Raw genomic sequence first — 12970 nt, 5'->3', positions numbered from 1 at the left:
GAAGCTCAATCCCAGAGCCACACCTGGGGGTGGGGGTGGGAGGAGCATGATACTCCTTTAGACTACTTCTTCCTTTTCAGTTGTGTGTGCCAGTGAAGCCACACCAGCCTGTGCCTGACAGCATCGATCCTCCTTTCCCACCTCCTCAAACTTGGGTCCTTCCAGTTTTCTTCATCCCTTTTTTGCAGTTCTTCTTTTTTTTTTTTTTAATATATTTTATTGATTTTTCACAGAGAGGAAGGGAGAGTTAGAAACATCGATGAGAAAGAAACATCGACCAGCTGCCTCCTGCACACCGCCTACTGGGGATGTGCCCGCAACCAAGGTACATGCCCTTGACCGGAATCGAACCCGGGACCCTGGGACCCTTCAGTCTGCAGGCCGACGCTCTATCCACTGAGCCAAACCGGTTTCGGCTGCAGTTCTTTTTTTTAAAAAAATTATTTTTACTTTTTTTTTTAATCTTCACCCGAGGATATGTTTATTGATTTTAGAAAAGGAGAGAGAGAGAGAGAGAAACATAGATCCCTGGGCTCTGACCAGGGATGGAACCTGCAACCTATGTGCCCTGACCTGGAATCGAACCCGCAGCCCTTTTGATGCACGGCAGGATGCTCCAACAAACTGAGGCACTCAGCCAGGGCGCAACCCTTCTGAAAAAGGCCGCTTTACGGGCCACGGACCGGACCTCGGCCTGCAGATGTGCAAGGTGTGAGACCCTTTGTGTCCCAGTCCCCCACGGCTCCTTCTCATCCTGCCCCTCTTCTTTCACGCGCTGCCCCCACCTCCCACCCCGGGGCCACGCCCCATTTTCCCGGCTTCACTGGGCCCCGCCCTTTCTGTGTCCCGTCCACTCGGTCCCATCGCCCGTCCCTCCCCTGCGCCCTGAGATCCTAGGCCCTTCAGCTCAGGTTACACCCCCGAGCCCCACCTCTCTGCTCAGCCAATGGCACTTCACTCCTTAAGTCCCGCCCCCCCGTCGGGCTGGCCCCTCACCAACCCGACCTCACGCCTCGCCCCTTTCGGGCACTACTGCCCAGGCTCCGCCCCAGCTCGGCCAAGGGTCCGCCAGCATTGGGAACGCGCAGGCCCCGCCCCCTCCTCGACGCTAATTGGTCGACGCGGGCGTCGGGGGCGGGAGGCAAGGAGTCGCAGAGCCGAACAGGACGGCCGCCATCTTGCGCGGAGCCCAAGTCGGAACCCTGGGTTGCGGCTGAGAGTGCGCGCGAGCCCGCGGTCGGAACCTCAGGCTGCGGTCGGAACCTCAGGCTGCAGCTGAGTGCGCGCGAGAGCCCCCGGTCCAGTTCAGCCGCGGCCCAGCCGGAGCCCCCTCCTCCCGCCACCTCTTCACGCCCGGCCCCGGCCCGGCCCCCCGACCCTCAGCCAGGCCCGGTTCGGCCTCCCCGCGGGGTCACGCGGCCGCCCCGGGGACGATGAACGGAGGATAAATGGTGCCCAAGGCAGACAGCGGTGCCTTCCTGCTGCTCTTCCTGCTCGTGCTCACCGTCACCGAGCCGCTGCGACCAGGTGCGCGGGGCGGGGGGGGCGGGGCGGCCGGCCGGCCGGGGGCGGGGCGAACAGGGCCGGGGTCGCCCCGGACCTGCCTCCGCTTGGTGGGGCCGTGTCCCGGGCGGACGCCTCCTGAGGCCTACCCGCGGTCCGCCGCGTCCCCCTTCCCGGGACCCCGCACCGCCGGGACCGTGCCGTGAGTTTACCTGGGGGGCTCGAGCGCCTCGTACGTCCAGAAACTTTGTTCTCGAGGGCTGTGGCCTTTGGGTCCGCGTCCGTGGAGCCACTACGTGCTTTGAGGTTGATGGAAGCGAGAGTGATGGAGTGAGTTCCTTCTCGCCCAGGAGCTGCGCCCTCATTTCTGGTCCAGCGGCTGGAGTTGGGCTGGGGGTTGGGTCCAGAGAGCAGCTCGTGGAGGCTCCTAGTTTCCATCGCTTCCTCCCAGCAGTGGGTTGATGCCAGCGTCTCAGTCCTGGAAACCCCTCGGCTGGAAAGCAGTAGCCGTGCCGCTCATTGTCGCTCGGTGAGGTGTTACATACACTTGAGAGGTACTCAGCTCAGAGACTGGACCCGAGGAGGTGCTAGGAGGCCGCCCAGCATCGCGCCGGCCTGTCCTGGGGCACAGGCTGACGCGCTGCCCCGCAGCCCCGCAGGTGTGTCGCAGTCGTGGGAGCCTGGACCGTGCCAGGTACTCAGGACTGGTCCTTGTATGTGATGATTAAATGCCTTTAGAACTCCCCTTGGAACAGGTGTTTCTATAAAAAGCCTGTGGTGGGGGGGTTCAGATCATTCATGGCAGCTAGAAGGTCCCAGACAATTTTTTTAATCTCTACCTGTTTCTGGTGTGCCCATCTGAACTGCAGCAAGAAATCCAAATCCTGCCGAGACCGGTTTGGCTCAGTGGATAGAGCGTCGGCCTGCGGACTGAAGGGTCCCCCAGGTTCGATTCCGGTCAAGGGCGTGTGCCTTGGTTGCGGGCATATCCCAGTGAGGGGGGGTGCAGGAGGCAGCTGATTGATGCTTCTCTCTCATCCATGTTTCTAGCTCTCTGTCCCTCTCCTTTCCTCTCTGTTAAAAATCAATAAAATATATTGGGGGGGGGAAAAATCCAAATCCCCAAATTCAGGGCTGATTTATCTAATAGGCACGGGAGAGGCAATGCTGGGGGCCCACAGTGCTTTTAGGAGTTCGTGAAAATGTTTGATTTCTTAAGTCAGCAGAAAAATGGAACTTTTAGATCAAAGAGAATGTAATGTACACATATAGGCAGTCATTTTTTATAACAATGCAGTTGAAAAGTATGATTTCCTTTTAACTATAAAATTGTGTGTGTGTGTTTTTTTAAAAATTTTTAACCCTCACCCGAGGATATGTTTTCATTGACTTCAGAAAGAGAGAGAGAGAGAGAGAAACAGAAACTTTGATCGGTTGCCTCCTATCCTCGCCCCTACTTGAGATTGAAGCTGCAGTCTAGGTATGTGCTGTGACCCTGAATCCAACCTGCAACCTTTTGGTGTATGGGAGGATGTTCCAACCAACTGAGCCACCCAGCTGGGATGAAAAGTATGATTCTTAACTTTTTTTTTGTTAATCCTCACCCGAGGATATTTTTTCCATTGATTTGAGAGAGAGAAAAACGGAAACATCAATGTGTCACATCGATTGGTTGCCGCCTGCACACACGCCAACTGGGGCCAGGTAGCCAGGAGCAGGAAGGGGGGTTCCATGAAGGTGGAGGTGCTCAGGGCTGTCTTCTGTGAGCACTGTCAGGCCTCAGTGGGTGAAGGCAGGCTGGGGAGCACAGTGGTATGCGGCTGATCCTCCACCGTGCCCTAGCCAGGCTCTCACCCTAGACACACTGAACCTCTTGACTATCTTGTGGCCAAGACCCTAGGCTCAGCCTGGAGTGTCTGCAGTGATACTTCTCTGGGCAGCAGGATGACTGGTTCTGGGAGAGCCTTGGTAGGAAAGGAAGCCAGGAAAAGGACCACCTATCTAGGAGGGTACTGTGTGGGCTCTTGGGGACCAGAGCCAATGGATTGTGGGTTGTGATGAGGTGCTTTAGAAAACAAGTCTAGCCCTACCTGGTTTGGCTCAGTGGGTAGAGTGTCGGCCTGCGGACTGAAAGGTCCCAGGTTCGATTCCGGTCACAGGCACATTTTCGGGTTGTAGGCCCAATCCCTAGTAGGGGGCGATGATTCTCATCATTGATGTTTCTTTCTCACTCTCCCTTCCTCTCTGAAACCAATAAAATGTATATTAAAACAACAACAAAACACAAGTCTACACCTGTAGAAAGGTGAGACATCATCCTGTTCTGGCTTGTGGGTCCCAGTTTTGCACATTAGGTCACTGGACTGAGTGAAGCCATGTACCATGCATGACTACCTTCCTTGGGGTGCCTCTGGTTCCAAGTCCAGCATCTCCTACCTGGATGATAGAGGTGACCAATGTTCCCAACTCCTTTTCTGTCTGTCCACATATCCTGCTAACTGGCCAGCAGTAATTCAACAAGCGTCTGAGTGTTTGATACCTGCCCATCTACTAGGGATGCTCCAATAGAATAAACCCCTTCCTCTGGGAGTGCCCTTCAGGTGAGGAAAGAGTCAAGGTGTAAACCGGTCCACTGAGTGTTGGCCTAGGCACGTGTCAGAGATGGCCAACCATTTGTACCTGTGAAGCAGGGAGGACACAGAAGACATCGCACTTAGGTCGGAGTTGGGGCAGGGAGGCACCTGTGGCAGAGGGAGCAAAGTTACCTTTTTCACTCCATGACACTCCATATTAGAGCTTTGCGGCGGCCCCCAGTGGTATCTTGACTTGCCTTACAATTGGGGGACTCCAACTGGCTCCCTGACGGTGTTTGGGCAGCAAGGGCAAGTCTCACTCTGGGTCAGATGTTCTGTGTGCTGTGTGTGCTGTGCCTCCTTCCCAGGCAGGGGTCTGCTGGCTGGCATTTTCGAGGGGGTGCTTCTTTGGTCATAGCCTGCATTTCTTCTATTGGAATTCTGACTTAAGACTCATACTCGGGTGTGAGGAGGGCACCTGTCAGAACCTGTTTCCCAGATGGGAGGGAGGCAGGCAAGTAGGTTTCTTCTGATTTCTGCCAGGGGGAACCCCTGAGGACGGGGACCAAGCCATTTTTGGCTCCTCTCTGATGCAGGCCAGGGCACGAGGCCTTTCACAGACTGGGGCAATGGGCCACACAAGAGTGCTGAACTTGACCTTTGGCCAAAGTTTATTTTAAATGCATATCTGATGTGGCTTGATTGAGGATGTGTTACATGACAGGAGCTTTTGTAGTAAGGACATGTGTTAACTCTCAGGTGGTCCCTATGAGATAGATACTCTTATTAGCTCCATTTACAGATAGGGAAATTGTAATACAGAGAGCTCATCAAGCTAAGTGGCTGAGAAGAGATTTAGTCCTAGAAGTCTGGCCTGATTCCATTGTGCACCTTTCCCAGGGGCTTATGTGTGTTCTATCTTTAACCCCTGCTGTGGAGCCCTAGGCCGCTTTTCTTCTGATGGACCCAGTGGCTCACCAGGTGGGAATTCTGAAGCTTTTTCCATCTGAATACCCTGGTTTGAGGGATAGGACCAGCCCTCCCCCCGAATTCCTTCTGTGGTTAACCGTAATGACCTATGAAGATGTGTATTGTCTCCCCGAGATGTTAGAAAGGTTGGGGATCTCTGCTGAGGGGTGACATACATACAGGGGCATTTAGGGCCACTGACTGCAGTATCATCTCCCTGACCCTTTATCTGTACAGGGAATGCAACATCAATTACTGATTTCTAAAACTGGTTTTTTTCTAAGCATCAGTTATGAAAGAAAATCATGCCATGGGTTTAGCCATAGCTCCAGCCAGGGTGACTCCACCACACTTAGCTGAGAAAACATTTACCTTTCCTGAGTGAGCATGGTCTTGGCTGAGTTCCCCGGCCCTATAGGTGATGTAGCAGGACTGGAACTGTGTGTCTTGGGATTAAGAAAGCTGGCTGGGAGAGGCAAGTGACTTGTATAAAGTCACATAGCTGGAGAGCAGAGTAGCTGGGATTCAGACCCACTAGGAGCTGGCTCCTAGTTCAGGGTTCTTTCCCCATGGCCATTAGGGACCTGCTGGGTATGCTGAACTTATAAATCCTCAGTGAGCCGAGAAGTGGCCACAGCACTGGAGCAGCATACGGGTTAACGAATAGGAAACGTGGATATTTTATAAGCAGAACTGGCTGAAGCTTATAGAAGTAGCTGGAAAGTTGAGCCTGCACTTAGGCTGGCCAAGTGCCTTCTGAGTTTGGAGTTCTTTCCTCCACAGCCTACCACCTTGTAACACTATAGAACTTGCCCTACTAGCAGACTGGGCTTTGGTTTTTATAATTTAATTCTTTTTAGTTGGAAAGTAGTGTAACACTTTTCCAACCTTACTAGCTAATTGTTTTGTTGTTGCTTTTAAAGTAAACATTTGGTAGGAAATGTTTATATAAACTAGGAGTTCTCAGTTGGTGGTTGGCATGTGGGGGGCAGCTTATTGGTGATTCTCTCATTATTGATGTTTCTGTCTCTTTCTCCCTCTCCCTTCCTCTCTGAAATCAATAAAAATACATAAAGAAATATATTCCTAAAAAAAATAATGTGAAACTTACAGAAAAGTTGCAAGAATACAATTAGTGCAAGAACACTTGCATATCCTGTATTAGATGTACCTATTGGTAGCATTTTATTTTATTTGCCTTATCTCCCCTGGGTGTTTATACTCATGCATAGAAATGTGTGCATGCACAAAATTGTTTTTCTGAACCATTTGACAGTAAGTTGCGTATGGCATGGCCCTTTCCCCTGAACGCTTTGATCATTTCAGAGAGCAGGAGGAGGAGCCTGGTACTTAGCTTCCTTGAAAGATGAAAGGTGATGCTTCCCATCCCATTGCTTGCATTCACCCTGTAACAAACCCTCACTGCCACCTGCTGTGTGCCAGGCACTGTGTCACCGCAGATGGTGTTGCGGGCACAGGATGTGCTGTGGTTAAAGCTCTGGTTTGCCCAGGTGGCAGCTAGGCAAGGTTAATATTTCAGTTAGTGGTTCTAGTCTTAGGAATGAAGAATGTGCTTTTGTTGCACACTTTGGCCAATGGGTCTGTACATTCTCGCTCTTATTAGGCTGTTTTTTGGGGGTTTTTTCCTGTTCCTCTTCCTGTCCAGATTGCTCTTGCCTGCAGCCCTCTGGTCCTGCTTCCCAGACCTAGCTCCTTGGCACTATCTTCCCCCTGCCCTCCTCTGGCAGTTCCGCAGCACTTAATGCATGCATACATCATGGGAGGTGGCCTAGTTTTGGACCCTCCCTGTACCCATGATATCTCACCTCTGTTCCTCTTTCTCTCCTTGGCATAGGGAAATACGTAGTAGATTCTTGGCCCTGAGTGGAATGTGTCAGTGACAACATTTAGAACCTAGTAGATAGCAACAAACTGATTAAATGTCTTTTCCTTGGTGTGCTGCTAGATTGTTCCTTTGTCACATGTGTTTTTGTGTTTGGGTTGCTGAAGAGTTGGTGATCAGTCCTTTCTCCTTCCTGTACGCTGAGCAGGTCAGTAATCCCAAGAGCCCAATTTTGGGCTAACATTTTGCCAGAGGGAAGGGTGGGATCACAGTGTGGTTTTTATGTAACATCAATATACTTGTTTCTGTGTGATTTACCTATTGACTTGGAATGTTTAGTAAAAGACAGTCCTGCCACTAAAGATGGGCCACAGTCTGGCCAGGGAAGTCCAGGGGAGGGTGAATGGTATGTGGGTAGTGGGCAGAGTGCAGCTGACTGGGGATCTGGGGCTTATGGGCAATGACCTGGGAGAAAGGAAAGCCCAGGTCTGGCATTACTTTATTATTATTTTTAATCCTTACCCAAAGATATGTTTATTGATTTTATTTTACTTATTTATTTTTTAAATATATTTTTATTGATTTCAGAGAGGAAAGGAGAGAGATAGAAATATCAATGATGAGAGAGAATCATTGACTGGCTGCCTTCTACATGCCCCCTACTGGAGATTGAGCCTGTAACCCAGCATGTGCCCTTGACCTCAATTGAACCCGGGATCCTTCAATCCGCAGGCCATCGCTCTATTCACTGAGCCAAGCCAGCTAGGGCTGTTTATTGATTTTAGAGAGGAAGGGAGGGAGGAGGAGAGAGAGAAGCATCGATGTGAGAGAGAGACATCACGTACATGCCATGACCAGGGGCGGGGAGCAAACCTGCAACCCAGGTACATGCCCTTGACTGGGACTCAGACACACAACCCTTTGATGTGCGGGCCAACGCTCTAACCCTTGAGCAACAGTGGCAGGGGCATAAGGTCCAAGTTCTCACACCACAACACTGGACTCCCCTTGATCTAACTGCAGCTGCTCCTCTACAGACAGCTCATTTAAAGTAATACCAGAGCCCAGCTGGTGTGGCTCAGTGGTTGAGCATCCACCTGTGAACCAGAAGGTCATGATTCAATTCCTGGTCACGGCACATGCCTGGGATGCAGGCTCTATCCCCAGTGTGAGGTGTGCAGGAGGCAGCTGATCAATGATTCAACAACAACAAAAAGGAACTTGGACCCTACAGCCGCACTGCTTGGTGTCAGATCTTGCTCTGCACCCCACTTTGTGACTTCTCTGTGCCTCAGTTTCCTTATCTGTGCCATGAACATAACAGAACTTCATAAAGATGTGAGAATTAAATGGGTTAAGTGTAAAGTTCTAAGAAATGTCTGATATAAAGCAAATGCTTCATAAAGGCCAACAGTAAATGTTATCCACGAATGGACATCAGGGAGTGTAAGGACCTCACCTTAAACTGTAAGCAGGACTCCTCACACACACACAAGGGAATATTATCAGGAGAGGGTCTGGTTCATGTCCTCCCTCCTTCCCCCTCCACCAGGCAGCAGAGCACAGTGGCTTTCAGCAGTGTCTGATACATACAGCTGAATGAGTAGCCATTTTTGATGGTCAGGGGGTGGGGGTATAGTTTTTGAAAGCCCACCAAACAGCCGCAGCACTTTGGACAGGGCTAGGATTGTTCACATTGACATGTTTTGCTCTTTGTCACGTTCATGCTGTGTCTCCTGAGTCTGGTCTGGCACAGAGTGGGCACTCAGAAATCAGTTATTGAATAAATGCACAAATGGCTATTTATATTTTGACATAAAGAGCAACAGCTCCCTTAGCCAGCAGGCTTTGCAGCTGTCCCTAGGTGGGGGGTGGGGGTGAGGACAAGGACCTTGTGGCTGCCTGCCTATGGAAGACTTGTAGGGGGGTTGTTGCAGAGCCAGCTGGCCTTGGCCTCACACTGGGGGAAGCTTGCTTCTGCAGATACTGGCTGAACTGAGAGGTGAGGGCAGGTGAGGGCTTCTCACAAATATGGATCCTCACCTGAAGTTCACCAGCCACCCAGACTGGGGTTTAGAGGGGCTGAGGGCTCCTGCAGTTTGGAGCCTCAGGGCCTGGATGCCTCTCTGATGGACTTGCCTGACACTGAGGCTTTAGAACTGGACTGCCCCCTGCTTGAGGAAGTGACCTGCCCTTCCATAGGCCATTGCACAGTACAAGCCTTTCTTTGGTGCAGGGACTGCACACACTCACCTCTGGGCCTTCTTGCTCTCCTCTCTGCCTGGTGGCTGTCGCTTCAGTGAACTGGACTGCATCAGTGAACCTAGGCTAGTCATTATCCTTAGTCAGTGTCTCTGATCCCTTCCAGTCCCTCTCTGTAGGCTGACTTCTGGATCCCTGGCAGCCAACCATCAGTTTGATCAGCTTCTCGTCTGTCTGGTCTCCGCTGTTGACTGCTCCGTGTTAGACAGAACAGAGTGAGAGCAGAGCCCTGTGGGATATGCTGGACCAACATGGCCTCCAGGTCCACCCTGCACTCCCACTTGTCTCAGAATCCTTGTTCCCTGGGGGACTTTCCTTTGGAGTTCATTTCTGTGAAGGAAATAGCTTGGGGCTGCCCAGGGTGTTGAACAAGGGTTAGGAACCACCACAGAGGGCAGGCATCCCAGAGGGCCAGTCGAGACGTGATCTTCCAGGACCCCTGCACCCTTAGATTGCCTTCAGGTCTCCTGTTGCAGTGCTTTTGAGTGCCACTGGCTACCTCTAGAGTCCCCGGGTCAGTTAGAGTAGCTACAAAGCTTTGTGGTCTCAGAAGACTGAACAAGAGGATTAGAAGTACCTGAAAGGAATGAGGCTTGCTTGTGGCCCAGGCGGGCTTTTGCTTAGCCCTCAGTGGTTTGTTGGCCAACTGTGGGAGGGGAGACAGTCTTCAAATTCCCCTCTACCCTGTTGGTGTGGAGGATGCAGACCACATGGCGACCCACAGTGAAAGCCCAGGACAGTTGGGAACACATTCATACACAGTATTTTACATAAATGGAATTAGTACTTTTTACACAGTTTTTTGACGTTTTCATTTGACAGTGTTTGGGGATCTTTGTAAGTTGCCTTATTTTTTTTGGGGGGGGGGCTGTAAAAACTTTATTCGTAATATTTTCTCTATCTTTTCTTTAATAAGACTGAAAACTTTCCTCAGTCTTCTTTTGTTTTGTCTCTGGAGTGTGGTTATGAGAGAGACCTCTTATGAAAATTTTTCATCATTCTGGCAAGGTGGCTCACTTGGTTGGAGTATCGTTCTGTGCATGGAAAGGTTGCTGAGCCAGGGAATCCCAAGAACCTGAGTGGATGGGGGTGTTGGGGGAAGTCTGGAGGTGGTTCTTCATCTCATGAAAAGGCAAATGGCATTTAGAACACTTAGAGAAGGTGGGGAGTTTGTAACATCATCACAGTTTTTTCTAGATTGATCTCCTGTGAATTGTTTCAAATGCCTGGCAATGCTTTCCCTCACCTAGTTTGCCCTCCCAAGTCCATTCTCTGTCCTGCTGCTGGTGTTCTGGCGAAGCGCTCCTCCACTGCCAGCGGCATCCACTCCCGGAGCCGGAGCCCATCCGTGAAGCCATCTGGTCCTGCGGTACCTTTTGGTTTTAAATCCTGCTGGGCTCCAGCCGAGCAGAGTGCTCCTTTCCTGCTCAGTGGCACTTACCCAGGCTGAGCCCTTGGCCTTCTTATGTTTGCTGGTGGTTCAGGTGCTGCCCATCCTACTTGAATTCAAGCCCCTTGTTCTTACCTTCTTCTTTTTTTAAAAAAAATATATTTTATTGATTTTTTACAGAGAGGGATAGAGAGTTAGAAACATCGATGAGAGAGAAACATCGATCAGCTGCCTCTTGCACACCCCCTACTGGGGATGTGCCCGCATCCAAGGTACATGCCCTTGACCGGAATCGAACCTGGGACCCTTGAGTCCGCAGGCCGACGCTCTATCCACTGAGCCAAACCGGTTTCGTCGTTATTCTTACCTTCTTACCTCAGGACACAGGTAACTCTGCTTGAGAAGGCCTGTTTAGCAGGGATGGCCCTCTGTTGTGTATTTTCATGGCTCTGTGTTCTCATCAGTGATCTCTGTTCCCTCTTGAAGGTGTCCAGAGAAGAGACAACTGGCCCAAGTTCTGTGCTGCTGTTCCCATGAGAGCTGTTCTCCTAGAATTGTCATGTCACTTGTACAGCGGGCCCAGCCCGCCCTTATTTTCAGATCCTCTCCCTTCTGGTTCTAAGTGTTGTGCTAGATAAATATCTCTGTTCCAGCACTGCCTTGTGTAGTGGGCGGAAGGAGAACCCATGGGAACATCCTGCCCTGCTGGGAAGCAGCTGTTAGCGCTTTCCAAGGAAGAATGTTGCAGCAATCTGATGGAGGCGATACTGCCCACTGGGAAGCTGGATCCTCCTGGTCCTGGTTGGGCGCTCCAGCATGGTGCAGGGGCTGCCTTAAGATCTCCGTCCACTGGGGGAGGCCATGGAGTGGGTTGTGGGCAGTGGGAAGAGATGGGGTAGAATTCTCCTGCATTTGTTGGCAGGAAATTTTTTTATTTCCTGAGCAGCGTGACTGGATGCGTGTGCTTCTGCTATACTAAGTCTTCCTCTATTTCTTTGTGGGCAAATGTTGCGAAATCAATTCCAAACAATTTAGGCAGCATATTAAATTTCACGCAGTAATTTGAGACAGCTCAGTTTACATAATTCAAAATGAGGCCAAGGCTTGCTGACAAAGAATAAATGGAATGTAGACAAAGATTTTATTGCGGAGACTTGTACATTTCTACAGGCATGAGTCCTTTAAACTCACACAATGCATAGTTTAAAGCAGTAGTTCTTTAATTGTGGCCAGGGGTCTAGGGGAAGGGACTCAGGAGGTCAAAACTATTTTCATAATAATACCAAGGTATCATCTGCCTCTCTCTCTTGTTCTCTCACAAATGCACAGTGGCATTTCCAAAGGCTACATGACATGTATTGATGGCTAATGGGATGTGTGCTTGGGATTTCTTCTCTCCTTTTTTTAAAAATAGGATTTTTAAAAAATTGTGGTAAAATACACATAACAAAACTTACCGCTTTAACCATTGTTTAGTGTACATTTAGGTGGCGTTAAATACAGTGACAGTGTTGTGCAACTATCACCCAGTGCTTATTTCCAGAACTTCTTCATTTTCCCAAACTGAAACTGTACCCTTAAAGGGAACTCCCCATCACCTCTCCCCCAGCGCCTGGTAACCTATGTTCTACTTTCTATCTCTATGAATTTGACTACTCTAGGGAACTCCTATAAGTGGAAGCATTTGTCCTTCTCTGTCTAGCTTATTTCACCTATCATAATGTCCTTAGGTTCATCCATTTTGTGGCATGTGTCAATTTCCTCCCTTTAAAAATATATTTTTTAATTGATTTCAGAGAGTAAGGGAAAGTGGGGGAGAGAGAGAGAGAAACATCAGTGATAAGAGAGAATCACTGAATGGCTGCCTCCTGCACACCCCACACTAGGGATTGAGCCCACACCCGGGCATGTGACTTGACAGGGAATCGAACTGGCAACTTTTCGGTGCACTGGACAACACCTAACAAAGCCACACCAGCCAGGGCAAAAAAGTTCTCAATTTTAATGAAGTCCAATTTATCAACTTTTTCTTTTAGGGATTGAACTTCTGGTATATGTATCTAAGAAATATTTGCCAAGGTCACAAAGATTTTCTCCTATGTTTTCTAGATATTTTATGGTTTTAGGCTTTCCTCTTTAAAAATCAATTTAAAAATTTGATATCCAGTTGTCCCAGTACCATTTGTTGAAAGGATGATTCTTTCTCCAGGAAATTGCCTTTGCACCTTTCTCATAAATCATTTGCTCCCTTATGTGTGGGCCTATTTTTGGACACGCTGTTCTGGTTCCATTGGTCTTAATGTATGTCTTGATGCTTATGCCACACTGTTTTTGTTGTTGTTTTGTTTTTTAATGCCGCGCTGTCTTGATTACTGTAACTTAGTAAGTGCTTATATCAGGTGGTGTGAATCCTCCAGCTTTGTTCTTACT

At 49.8% G+C, this 12970-nt stretch overlaps 1 protein-coding gene across 2 annotated transcripts in view; it reads left to right on the top strand.

Moving 5' to 3' along the window:
* The first annotated feature begins 1138 nt into the window (after window positions 1-1138).
* The window catches only part of DGCR2 (DiGeorge syndrome critical region gene 2), a 48335-nt gene continuing 36503 nt past the window's right edge, over window positions 1139-12970 (top strand). For both annotated transcript variants that reach the window (XM_079762581.1, XM_079762580.1), the window contains exon 1: window positions 1139-1527. In XM_079762581.1, coding sequence (XP_079618707.1) covers window positions 1449-1527 — 79 coding nt within the window. In that variant the 5' untranslated portion in view covers window positions 1139-1448. The remainder of the gene's footprint in view (window positions 1528-12970) is intronic.

Source organism: Cnephaeus nilssonii (assembly GCF_951640355.1).
Source record: "Cnephaeus nilssonii genome assembly, chromosome: 22".
Taxonomy (NCBI): domain Eukaryota; kingdom Metazoa; phylum Chordata; class Mammalia; order Chiroptera; family Vespertilionidae; genus Cnephaeus; species Cnephaeus nilssonii.
The sequence above is the reverse complement of the archived record's forward strand: the minus strand, read 5'-3'. Positions and strand labels throughout refer to the sequence as shown.